At 41.7% G+C, this 12,332-nt stretch overlaps 1 protein-coding gene and 1 long non-coding RNA gene across 6 annotated transcripts in view; both read left to right on the forward strand.

Annotated features, from left to right (window-relative positions):
• LOC148131833 (uncharacterized) overlaps positions 1 to 12,332 on the forward strand; it is a 501,829-nt gene that overhangs the window by 258,882 nt on the left and 230,615 nt on the right. The window lies entirely within an intron of this gene.
• LOC113427567 (uncharacterized) lies at positions 379 to 12,025 on the forward strand. Of its 5 annotated transcripts, none has more exons than XM_087953466.1 (6): positions 379 to 556; positions 2,949 to 3,508; positions 3,663 to 3,783; positions 4,483 to 4,562; positions 7,005 to 7,134; positions 9,704 to 12,025. In XM_087953466.1, the coding sequence occupies exons 2-6, from the start codon at positions 3,098 to 3,100 to the stop codon at positions 11,377 to 11,379; spliced, it is 2,418 nt and encodes an 805-aa protein (XP_087809592.1). In that variant the 5' UTR covers positions 379 to 556; positions 2,949 to 3,097; the 3' UTR covers positions 11,380 to 12,025. The 5 variants fall into 5 exon arrangements, with proteins under 5 accessions (XP_087809592.1, XP_087809591.1, XP_087809590.1 ...); XM_087953465.1 differs by having other exon boundaries at positions 380 to 719; positions 4,480 to 4,562; XM_087953464.1 differs by having other exon boundaries at positions 380 to 605; positions 4,480 to 4,562.

Genomic DNA, 12,332 nt, shown 5'->3' on the forward strand with positions numbered 1-12,332 from the left:
ACGGCTCCTCAATAACCCGCCTTTTTAATCTGGGTCCATCCTTCTCTTGGACAAGATCCCCGAGCGAAGAGGGTATGTGCACGAAAAGAAGTCTTTGGGTATTCATATTTACGACTTATTATTTCAATTCCTTCATTCGGTCGATATAGATTTTAAGTCTCCACAGACCATCATGGAGAAACGAAGTTAACGTTTTCTGAGGCAAAAGCGAGTCTGTTTTTCCACTCCCCGCCCCTCAACCCCGCGCGCTCTTCAACACCGCCTGCATTCTGCAGAGAGCCCACCAGGGGGCTCACTCTGTCCTTGTTTATAAGGGCTGTCAGCCTCCCAGCGTCATACGGGGCAACTGAGCATGCGCCTGCCCGTTTTGCATGATGGAAAGGGAAGATTTCTAAGGGAAGATTCTCCTATGGGTTTTCCGGGGAGGGAGAGGGAAGGACAGGAATGACGTCACCGAACGTCCGGTCCTCCTTAGGATCCTGCATTCCTTCGCTTGGAAGCTTGCGCGGAATCGTCCCAGCTTTGGAAGGACACACGATCCAGACGTGACTCAGTAGTGAGTTGGTGGGTGTGTGGAGAGGCTTTTCCCGTACAAAGGCGTTCAGGTGGAAACCTGCGAAGGCTTCATCCAAAGTCCGGAGTCCTGGGAAGGGGGGAGCCCAAGGTCCCATGTTGCACTGCCACTCCTTTGCATGTAGGGCGAGGAGAGAGGGTAGAGGGTAAGAACCAAAGCTCCAGATTATTCATGTCCCCCCCCCCGAATTTTTTCCTGGCCTATTTATAAATTTCCTATTTATAATTCCTGAATTCATTCAGGACCCCCCCCCCCCAGTCATTTCTCCTCTATTTCGGGGGCGGGGGGGGGAGAAACTTCATGGAAGGAGGAAGAAAGAGAGATTGCAAAATTCCAGCTGGAAAGGGAGGAATTTTTGCAGGAAAGCAGCTGGGATGCAGCTGGGGGCTGCATTGCATGAATTCATCAGTAGTATCAGTAGTAGTATAGCAGTAACTGTGAGAGGAATCTTGGAGTCTTAGTGGACAACCAGCTAAATATGAGCCAGCAGTGTGCAGCAGCAGCAGCCAAAAAAGTCAATGCAATCCTAAATTGCATTAACAGAAGGATACAATCGAGATCAAGGGAGGTACTAATACCACTCTATAAAGCCTTAGTAAGACCACACCTAGAGTACTGCATCTAGTTTTGGTCACCGCATTATAAAAAAGATGTTGAGACTCTAGAAAAAGTGCAGAGAAGAGCAACCAGGATGATTAGGGGACTGGAGACTAAAACATATGAAGAACGGTTGCAGGAACTGGGCCTGGCTAGTCTAATGAAGAGAAGGACCATGGGAGACATGATAGCAGTGTTCCAATATTTGAGGGGCTGCCACAGAGAGGAAGGATTCAAGCTATTTTCTAAAGTGCCTGTAGGCCAGACAAGGAATAATGGATGAACACTGAATAAGGAGAGATTTAACCTGGAAATAAGGAGAAACTTTCTGACAACAAGAGCAATCAACCCATGCAATGGCTTGCCCTCAGAAGTTGTGGGAGTGCCATCACTTGAGACCTTCAAGAAGAGATTGGACTCCCATCTGTCAGAAATGATGTAGGGTCTCCCGCTTGGGTGCGGGGTTGGACTAGATGACTTACAAGGCCCCTTCCAACTCTGATTATCTGTTATCTGTGGTGGTTTGTCATCTCGTGTTTTGGTTTTAGTTGCATTGTTTTTGCCTCTGTGTGTGTGTGTGTGTGTGTGTGAGAGAGAGAGAGAGAGAGAGAATGCCAATGTGTTCACATTGAAAAAAGGAAAGCTTCCTATCATCCTGGATCCAAAGAGGAAGACTTCCTAAATCAGGGTTTTGAAGTTGTGTGGATTGCAACTCCCAGAATTCCCCAGTCAACACAGATGGCTGGGGAATTTTGGGAGGTGAAGTCCACACATCCGTCAAGTTGCTGAGATTGGGAACACTGTCCTCTTGTGGTCCAAGGGTTTGATGAAGGGTCATGGTCGGTGCTTTTTTAGGAGGCAACTGGACTTTTTTGTTTCTACTTTTGAAAATGTTTCATTTCTCATCCAAGAAGCCTCTTCAGCTCTGACTCCCTCCATTCCCCATTATCCTGTCAGAGCTGAAAAAGCTACTTGGATGAGAAGCGAAATGTCTTCAAGAGAAAAAACGAAGTCCAGTTGCCTCCTGAAAAAGCACTGTTGCTCCTGAAGATTTTGCATTCTGCTCTCCTCCCCTATTATCAGACGCATTTGTGTAATGTGAGCTGCTGAATCATTTCTTCTTTGGTAGTGCTCACTATCTGTAATCCTAAAATTTATTTTCCATCTTGGATGAATGACCTAGGAACCTCTTTTGCTTTATTATTATTATTATTATTATTATTATTATTATTATTATTATTATTATTATTATTATTATTATTATTATTATTATTATTATCAATCAATCAGACTAAAGCTGGAAGGGATCTTGGAGGTTTTCTAGTCCAGCCCTTTGCTCAAGCTGGAGAACCTATACCATTTCAGTCCAGTCTTTTCTTAAAAACCTCCAGTGATGAAGCACCCATAACTTCTGAAATTAAACTGTTCCATTGATTAATTGTCCTCACTTGTTGGGAAGTTTCTTCCTAATTCCAGGTTGCTTCCCTCCTTGATTAGTTTCCATCCCTTGTTTCTTGTCTTGCCTTCTGGTACCTTGAAAAATAAGTTGACCCCCTCTTCTTTGTGGCAGCTCCTCAAATACTGAAACACTGCTATCATGTCATCCCTAATCCTTCTTTTCTCCTTTTCTTTCTTATTAGTATCGTTACGATTATTATTATTCTGTTGTTTTGCCTGTACACTGAGAGCTGCACTGGAGAGAAAAAAAATCCTTGTGTGTCTAATCATACTTGGCCAAATAAAGTATTCTATTCTAATTCCATTTCTCTTCACATAGGTACAAAAATAACTTGTGAGCAAAGGATGGAGAAGCTGTTGAGGCTTTTCCAGGGCTTCTATACAATGTAGTTTCTTGGAATGAAAAGATCCTTGGAGAACCGCAAGATTTCTTAGCTACGTTTGAAGTTGTGCTAGAGGATTGAGAAAATGGAGGAATATCTAGCATTTGATGGAGGTGAAAAAGGCTTCCTAGATGCTCATTCTTGGACCTATAGGGATATCTGGGCAAAAACTGAGCAGAAGGTCCTAGAGGAGGACACTGTCAGTTCAGAGGTCTGGCACGGGCTCTTCAGGGGCATCCAGTACCAAAATTCTAAGGGGCCCCGAGAAATTTGCAACCACCTTCACCACCTATGCCATCAGTGGCTACAGCCAGAAAGACACACTAAGGCTCAGATGTTGGATTTGGTGATTCTGGAGCAGCTCCTGGCTGTCCTGCCCCCAGAAATTGAGAGTTGGATTCGGGAGTGTGGAGCAGAGACCAGTTCTCAGGCGGTGGCCCTGGCTGAAGGTTTCCTCCTGAGCCAGGTAGAAGAGAAGAAGACGACGGAGATGCAGGTGAGAGACCTTCATTTTGAGACTTGAAAGGGGTGTTAAAGTTACAAACAGTGTTTGAGTCCTTAAATGTCTCCTCAACATAATATGAAGGGTTGTTTAACAGTGGTTCTTCTGCTGCTTGCTCCTTTCTTTCTACCTACTACTTCTCTTCCAGGGGTCATTCTTGGACATAGTCCCTGACCATTCCAAGGGAATGCAAGAGCCATCTAATTCCTCTCCAACGCATCTTTCTAGGAATTTCTCAGAGGAAATTCAACATCAGGACACTTCACTGGGTAAGAATGTATTCCGTCCAAATTGGCATCTTTCAGTCTCAAGAGACTATGGTATCGTGCTATGAAACCGGTAACTACCACTTCCTGTGTTGTTTCAATGCTGTATGTAAAGCTGGAGTGTCCTCTCCAGAGCATGAGGCCTGGGAAATTTAATATGGAGGATAAACTGTTACCCAAGCAGCAGATCCCCCCTCTCATCGTCACTGAAATAGTCAATGGAACGGCAGAGCCTATACGATTAGTTCCAGCTGCATTGCAGAAGTTACCAGAACGTGATTGTACACAGTCACGAACTGCTTCCAGGATGCCGGCTCCAGATTTTGCCTCAAGGTTGACTCCTGAAGCCTTTTCCAATAATAGATATAGCCACAAGGCATTGGAGGTTTGAAATCAGAGTTTCCCTTCTCCTAGAAGATGGTTCTACCGTTTTATCTGCCGTTGGGGCATAAAGCCCTCTTCCGCCTTCAAAACTGTTGACCATCTTATCCTGTAACCCTGGAAAGGGGCCCTTATGAGGTGCTACCAGCCCGGCCAGCTGGACCAAGGTTTTTTAAGGAGATATTACTCCTCCGGCATTCTGTCCAAGCGATGTGAAATTCCATAGAAAGATTGCAAGTACCTCTCATTGTCTGGATCTTCTCATCCATTATTTAACTTTTAAAAACTCTCCTTCCATCATTTTTGTCTCCTTTACAGAAGATGGAATAGTTCCACTGATATTTCTAGGATCCCCTCCTTGTACTGGCAGAGCTGAAAAAGTAACTGAACCAGCTGTTCAGGTAGGAGGAGGCACTTCAGAGAAGCTATAAGCTGTTTTGAGGCCTCCTGATATGTTGTGGGATTGATGTATAATATTGTTGCTTCTACACAACATGGAAAGAGGGAATATGAATTCAATACTTGATCAGTTACTCTCAGCTTAGCTTATCTGTCTGCTTGTCATAATTCAATTGCCCAATTTTCTGCTGGGAAGCACGTCAGCTCTGTACTGACAGCATTCCACCAAATTCCGAGATCCCTAAATCATCCCTTTAAGCTGCCTGCAGAATTCTGAGAGTTCAAGTCCACATGATTTAAAGTTAAGATGCTACCTAGGCAGTTTCATGTAGCTGTTGAATGGGGAGAGAGATAATCCCAATAGAAGAACACAGCCTACATGTGATGCATGTATCAATAAGGTCAGGGCTTTGATTTCTTTTTTCCCTTACCCTGCTAATGCCCCTGATAACCTGTTTGGCTGTAAAACACATCTTTGATTTTGATTTTGAAATTCTTCATTTAACGTCTTTCTCATTAATGGTTTTACATTGCTTTAATTTGGTTCCGAAAATTTTTGCCAAAGATTTTTGTTCTGTTCTTTTGGTATTTCAATCATTTCTATACAGTTTATTCTATTTTGTGCTAGCTTTGGGGGCATTACTTAAAATTATTACTTGATACTATATTGTAAAAGAGTGGTGTGGTGGCCTAGTGGTACAGACACTCGCCTCCCACTTGGAAGGTTAGTTCAGTCCTAGATGGCAGCAATTGTTTCTCTGTTAGAGCACAAAGAAAAATATCTACTGTGAACTCCATGTAGGCGTCAGAAAAGAGACCCGGCCAGTAAATACTCACTTCCATCCAGTTGCCCCCACTCTACTCCAGATTAAACATCTACAGCAGGGGTGTCAAATTCAAGGCCTGCAGGGCAGACCCAGCCTATGGGGGCTGCTCTGGAAACAGCAAAGAACTGGCCTGCGGTGCCTCTGCCAGTGAAAATGCAGCTCAGGAGGGCGATGCACATCCCTCCCAGACTCCATTTTTGGCAGCAACAGCCTTCTGCAGCCTGTCAGGATTCCAGTAGTTACTCCAATTAAATCATGAGCCTCAAGCCACACCCCCAAAACTGAAAAGGATTTATTTGAAGTCGACATTCCGGCATTAGCCTGGGCGTAGCCAACTGAGACACATAATTCACTGTCACCTTTGATCCTGCTTTTCCACCCTACCCCTGTGGGTGTATCATCCAACGAAACACATCCATAGCCAAGAGTCATCAATCATGCTCTCCAGATTATTGCGTGGCAGAAGCTTCAGTCATCTAATCAGTCCTGAAGAAAGTATGAATGGAATGTACTTTTGATTCTACACTGCTGCCTGCTCTTTGAAACTCCCCCCTTCTTTCTGTTGACAACTATAAAACGTGCATACAAAATGTTTTATGAGTTGACACAGCCCTCCGCCAGCGAAAATGGAGCTCAGGAGGGCCAGAGATCACAGCGCTCTGGCCACCACAGGCACTCCCCAACACCAGTGACATCAAGCTGGCCATGCCCACTTCAGCCCCCCAAAGTCAAACACAACCCTGATGCAGCCCTCAATTAAATTGAATCTGACCCTGGTCTACAGAGTTGTAAGAATTTTTTTTAGTAAAAATGCTTGTTTATGACGATTATGAAGATTGATTTGATTTTTGATTTGATATTTGATCTGAAAGGAGTGCCCTGAAGATGTTTTTTTCCTCAAAACCTAATCTGGATACAGACTTTGGAATGAGTATATGAGCACCATATTTGTTTCTTTTTCATCTGATTTAAGAACATCTTTTCATTTGTCTCCACCTAAAATGTCATACATAAATCTTGCAACACATCCTTTAGCAACTCAAATTGTTGTAAATGGCCCAAGTGTCCTGCATTTGAGATGGTTGTCTTCATAAATCAAAATAGTAAACAATCAGGAAAAGTGGAGCCACTGAGAAGTGGTCAGCCCAGATTTGGAGGAGATCCAGAATATAATAATTTTTTTCACTAAAAGATCACTGAAATTAGTTTTTAGTTTGGAAAAATTAAAAGCAGGAAAAAAAAGAAAGAAATTGCAAAAAAAGTTCATTCTTTTCTAATAGCCAGTTTTTTCTAATCATCAAAAGCACAAATCAAGTGCACTTTTTTCCACATTATACAAAAAATAAGGAGTTTCCAGCCAACTATAAACATAGGGGTTCTTTTTACTCTAATCAAGCAAGTTAATTTAGCCATCTTCAAAAGTCCCAACATCTTCACCGCAATTGTTTCTTAGCCTTTCCACAAATGTTTCATGCTATCCCTGCCATTTTCATATGCAGTATTTTGCATCCTTCAGAAACACACGTATGTGCAGATTAATTGGTTGCCAAAGGGAGAGAATTAGCAGGTAATTCCTTGAGCTGTTGGCTAACATGTCCCTGTTTTTTCCTTGTTCAGGAGAGTCTTGTGTCATTCGAGGAGGTGGCCGTGTATTTCTCTGAAGAGGAATGGTCTCAGCTAGATCCCCACCAAAAAGCCCTCCATAAAGAAGTCATGCAGGAAAATTCCCAGAATGTGGCTTCTCTGGGTAAGGACCTCTGCTGGGCCCTTAGAGAAGACATTTTGTGATGGGATGAAATTGGCTATTTCTGGTTAAAAGGCATCCCTACTTCTAGAGACTCTAGAAAGAGTGCAGAGAAGAGCAACAAAGATGATTGGGGACCGGGGGCTAAAACATGTAAACGGTTGCTGGAATTGAGTATGTCTGGTTTAATGAAAAGAAGGACTAGGGGGTGACATAGCAGTGTTCCGATATCTCGGGGATTGCCACAAAAAAGAGGGAGTCAAGCTATTCTCCAAAGCACTTGAAGGCATGACAAGCAGTGGATGGAAATTATTCAAGGAGAGAAGCAACCTAGAACTAAGGAGAAATTTCCTGACAGAACAATCAGTGGAACAACTTACCTTCAAAAGTTGTGAATTCTCCAACACTGGAAGTTTTTAAGAAGAGGTTGGACAACCTTGTCTGAAATGGTATATGGTTTCCTGCCAGAGCAGAGGGTTGGACTAGAAGATCTCCAAGGTCCCTTCCAACTCTTATTCTGCTAGGAAGAGATGAGGCCAGTAGCTTAGATAAGAGTTATGGTTAGGGCTACATCAATGTTTCTCAACCATGGCAATTTTAAGATGTATGGACTTCAATTCCCAAAATTCCCTTCAATTCTCAGAATTGCAGTCTGTACATCTTAAATTCCCAAGGGTGAGAAACATTGGTTTGGAAGATAATGATGATGATGAAAGAATGTCCAGACACAGCCTGAGAGAGGGGTCAAATGCATCATCAGTCTTGAGTCCCTTCACATCCACAAGCCCTTTTTGAATTCCATTCACTCTTATCTACCACTTATTTGTGTTGGCCATTAGTAGTTCAGTTTAATGTCAAACATGGGAAAATCAAGGAGTCCAGGTCATTCAAATGAATAGACCTTTATATTTAACCTCTAGCTGTCCTAAACGTTTTAACCTCAATCTCTCTTGTAGAATATAGGAAGTCCTTGACTTACAACCAGTTGCTTAACTACTGTTCAAAGTTATAAGGGACTTCCCCAGAGCTACCTATGACCTGTTTTCAAGTTTATGATGGCTACACCCCACTATCGGTTGCACAATTGCATTTGGGTACTTTATAACCATTTGTAGCCATTTGCAACATGACTGCAAGTTGTGATGTTATTTTGCCTGTTCCCATATTTACGGGAACAGGCATTTACTTCCAGTAGGTGTCTGGCAAAAGAAAAAAAAACCATCCATGGGGAGGAAATGGATTTGCTTAACCAACCATCCTGTTCTCTTACAACTGTCGCAAAAACTGCTGAAAAATGGGGTGCAGTGATACCTTGACTTAAACTGCAGCAATTCACAGATATTATTTCAGAACAATTATGGGATTCAAATATTTTTATCACCAGTTCAGTGGGTGTGGTTTGATGGGCGTGCTTTGCACACGTGCACACACTTTGCATGCGTGCATGCCATACGCGCACTTTGCACAGGCACAGAGGCATTCAAACTCGCCACCTGCAAGCTTGCATGATCCCAGTTGCTTCAGCAGCTGCCGCGTGGCACTCTTCTGTGCCACGCAAAGCAGCTGTGCTTCAAATTCAGAGGATAAAGGTGAGTATGGGAGCCCGGGCGGGCAGGTGGGCCCAACAGCAGAGCGGCAAAGAGAACCAGTTTGGTCTCCACTGCTCATCGCTGCTACCAGTTCCGCAGAACCAGGCCGAACCGGTAGAATAGTTCTCACCACTGCTTGAGAACTACCTGAAGTATTCTCCCAGAGAACTGGATGGTTGTGATCCTTCCTTCTTTCCAAAAGACTTTGAAGATATAACATTTCCTCCGGCATTGGTTCAGATTTTTTTTTGAACCAATCATTCTGATATTTTTATATATGTTTAATTTTTTTTCTCTCTCTCTTTAACCGTGTCTGTGTGGTCAGAGGAGATTTGAACAGCCAGTGAAAGATAGTCCAGGAACAGAAGCAAAGGATGGGTCACATTTACTTAGCCCTGCCATCTGCTCTTTGGATACCCATGATTCCTCAATCTTCCATATGAACTCTGCTGAGAATTGATAGTAATATAATGAAAATTGATTAATGAAGGAAAACAATGCAACAACATTGATATGATTTTGGTTTAAGATCAATGGAACCCTGGAGTTTTTGGTTGCTTTCTCAGCTTGATGGTTTGGTTGCAGATGTTTCATTTTCCAACTATACAGCAACATCACAACTAGTTTCCTAGTTGGGTAATAAAACATCTGCAACCAAACTGCCAAGCTCAGAAAGCACCTAGGACTCCATAGTTCAACCTTGTACTACATAGATTCCTTCTATTAAAATCAGTAGATCCTTTGAAGAATTTTGTTATAAAAACAAAACAATGCATTTCCACATTGTATATTTTCACTCATGAATTTGATCTATATCAAAAGTCGGAGTTCAGTAAATTTTAGACAATCATTTATGTTCAACATGACAGATGTTCAAAATGCTGTTTATGTCAACCTTCTGTCCAAATGTTTAGAATAATTTCTTATGTCTTAATCTTTATTTCTTTGTATCTCATCACATCTTACTTTTGTTTCCTTGTAAGGAGCGAATGAGCACCAGAACGAGACTTGTGAGATAACGCTCCAGACAATTTGGCCTGTGAGGGGAGCAGAAAAAATGGCAAATCAGAAGGAAACAGAATGTTGCCAAAGAAATGTATCAAAACATGAAAATCAGAAAAGTTTAGTTTCCCAGCCTTTTTGGAGTATAAATGATTTTCTTGAACAACAGAATCAAACTGGGAAAAACAACAAAGAGTATTTTGAGAACACAGTGAAAATGTTCAAAGATAAGTCAGATATAAAGAATGATTACCAACCTCATTCTACAGAACAATATGGATACAAGGAAGGTGAAAAAGGTCACAGTGGGACCCTTATTCTTCCCTTACTTGGAAAGGAAAGTATGGGAAATAAACCCTATAAGTGCACAGAATGTGGAAAGAATTTCAAATGGAATTGTCTGCTTATTTCCCACAAACGGATCCACACAGGTGACAAACCATACAAATGCACAGAGTGTGGAAAAAGCTTCAACAAGAACTGTTTCCTTATATATCATAAAAGGATCCATACAGGAGAGAAACCCTATAAATGCACGGAGTGTGAAAAGGCCTTCAGTCGGAGGAGTACCCTTACTCTCCATAAAAAGATCCATACAGGAGAGGAAGGCTATAACTGCACGGAGTGTAAAATGATGTTCAGAAAGAGAAGCCAGCTTATTTCCCATAAAAGGATCCATACTGGGGAGAAACCATATAAATGCATAGAGTGTGGGAAAAGCTTCCAGCTACTTAAGTCCCTTACTTCCCATAAGAAGCTCCACACAGGAGAGAAAGCCTATAAATACACAGAGTTTGGAAAAATCTTTAGTCAAAGCAGTCAACTGATCTCCCATAAAAGGATTTACTCTGAGGAAAAACCATATAAATGTACAGAGTGTGGAAAGAGCTTCACTAAGCGGAGTCGTCTTGTTTGCCATAAAATAATTCACACAGGGGAGAAGCCATTCAAATGCATGGAGTGTGGAAAAAGTTTCAGCCAGAACAGTTACCTTAGGTCCCATAAAAGGATCCATACAGGAGAGAAGCCCTATAAATGCACTGAGTGTGAAAAGACCTTCAGTTGGAACTGTGACCTTATTTCCCATAAAAGAATCCACACAGGTGAGAAACCATACCAATGCACAGATTGTGGGAAAAGCTTCAGCAAGAACAGTTCCCTCACATCCCATAAAAGGATCCATACAGGAGAGAAACCCTATAAATGCACCGAGTGTGAAAAGACTTTTAGTCGGAGCAGCAACCTTATTTCTCATAAAAGGATCCACACTGGAGAAAAGCCTTATAAATGCATGGAGTGTGGGAAGAGCTTTAGCGAAAATAGATCCCTTAAAATTCATATGAGGATCCATTCAGGAGAGAAGCCTTATAAACGCACAGAGGGTGGAAACACTTTTAGTCAAAGCTCTACGCTCATTTCTGTCCCACAGAGTACAGAAAACTACATATGTTTTGAATACGGAAATGGTTTCTGGTGGAATAGTCATCTTACATCCGATAAAAAAATCCACACAGCGGAGCAATCGTATCAGTGTGGGGAATATGGGAGAATATTTCAACAAAGCAGCTCACTTATTTCCCACCAAAGTATCCATGCTGGAGAAATGTTTGGAATGTGGAAAGAGTTTCAGGGGGAGCACTCAGCTTACTTCCCATAAAAGGATCCATTCTGGCATGCTGTACAAATGTCTGGAACGTAGAAGGAGCTGCAGTCAAGGAAGTAATCTTATTTCTCATAAGACAACCCACAGGAAAAGCTATGTAAATGTCTGGAATGATGAAAGACCTTCCATGAAACAGGATCCTTAAAAGGATCCACACAAGGGGAAAACCATAAAAATGCCTGGAATGTTGAAAAGCTTTCCATGAAAATGGATCGCTTGTTTCCCATAAAAGGATCCGCACAGGGAAGAAACCATACAAATGTATGGAGTGTGGAAACAGTTTTTGCAATAGCAGTAATCTTAATTCACATACAGGATCCACACAGGAGAAAAACCATATAAGTGCATGAAGGGTGGAAAGAGATTCCGCCAAGAAATCATCTTCTCATACAAGGATCCACTTGAGTACTAAACCATAGAAGGATTAGATTTATTTGCTTCATTTGTACATACTCAAATCTTACAAACCTTGGAGGGTTTGTGCCTTAAATTTCTCGTGAGTTGGTTTCTTTCCGATGCACAGATGAATAAAGATTAAAGGGTTGAGTATGCTGCTATTTCAAATAATCAAGCAGGAAAAAAAGAGACATTTGGAAATCCACGGGGACCAACATAAATAAAATAAAAGCAGGAAAAACAATCCTTCACTCCTAGTTTCTTCTGATCGAATATACCATAACTGGATATCAGCCACTGATTTTCAACATTTCTATAAAAGAATGAAGCATAAGTCAGTTTTGCAGATAGGATGGGATAGGATAAGATAACCTTTATTGTCACTATTTTTATGTGAACACACTGGCACACGTTAAAAAAGGAAATGTTGATGCCATTCTCAAAAGAAAAATATATAACTATACACATGTGTACACACATATACATATGATATACACGTATGTATATTAATCACAACCCATTTTGAATATATAGCAGAAAAAAAAGTCTTG

This window comes from Notechis scutatus, chromosome 2, assembly GCF_049901735.1.
Source record: "Notechis scutatus isolate UNSWTSFEM ecotype Mainland chromosome 2, rNotScu1.2, whole genome shotgun sequence".
Classification (NCBI taxonomy): Eukaryota; Metazoa; Chordata; class Lepidosauria; order Squamata; family Elapidae; genus Notechis; species Notechis scutatus.

Coding starts and splice junctions, on each gene's coding strand:
- LOC113427567 (XM_087953465.1), top strand. CDS start 3,098: ATGGAGGAATATCTAGCATTTGATGGAGGTGAAAAAGGCTTCCTAGAT. Junction 3,509..3,662: donor AGAAGACGACGGAGATGCAG/GTGAGAGACCTT, acceptor CTTCTCTTCCAG/GGGTCATTCTTGGACATAGT. Junction 4,563..7,004: donor TAACTGAACCAGCTGTTCAG/GTAGGAGGAGGC, acceptor TTCCTTGTTCAG/GAGAGTCTTGTGTCATTCGA.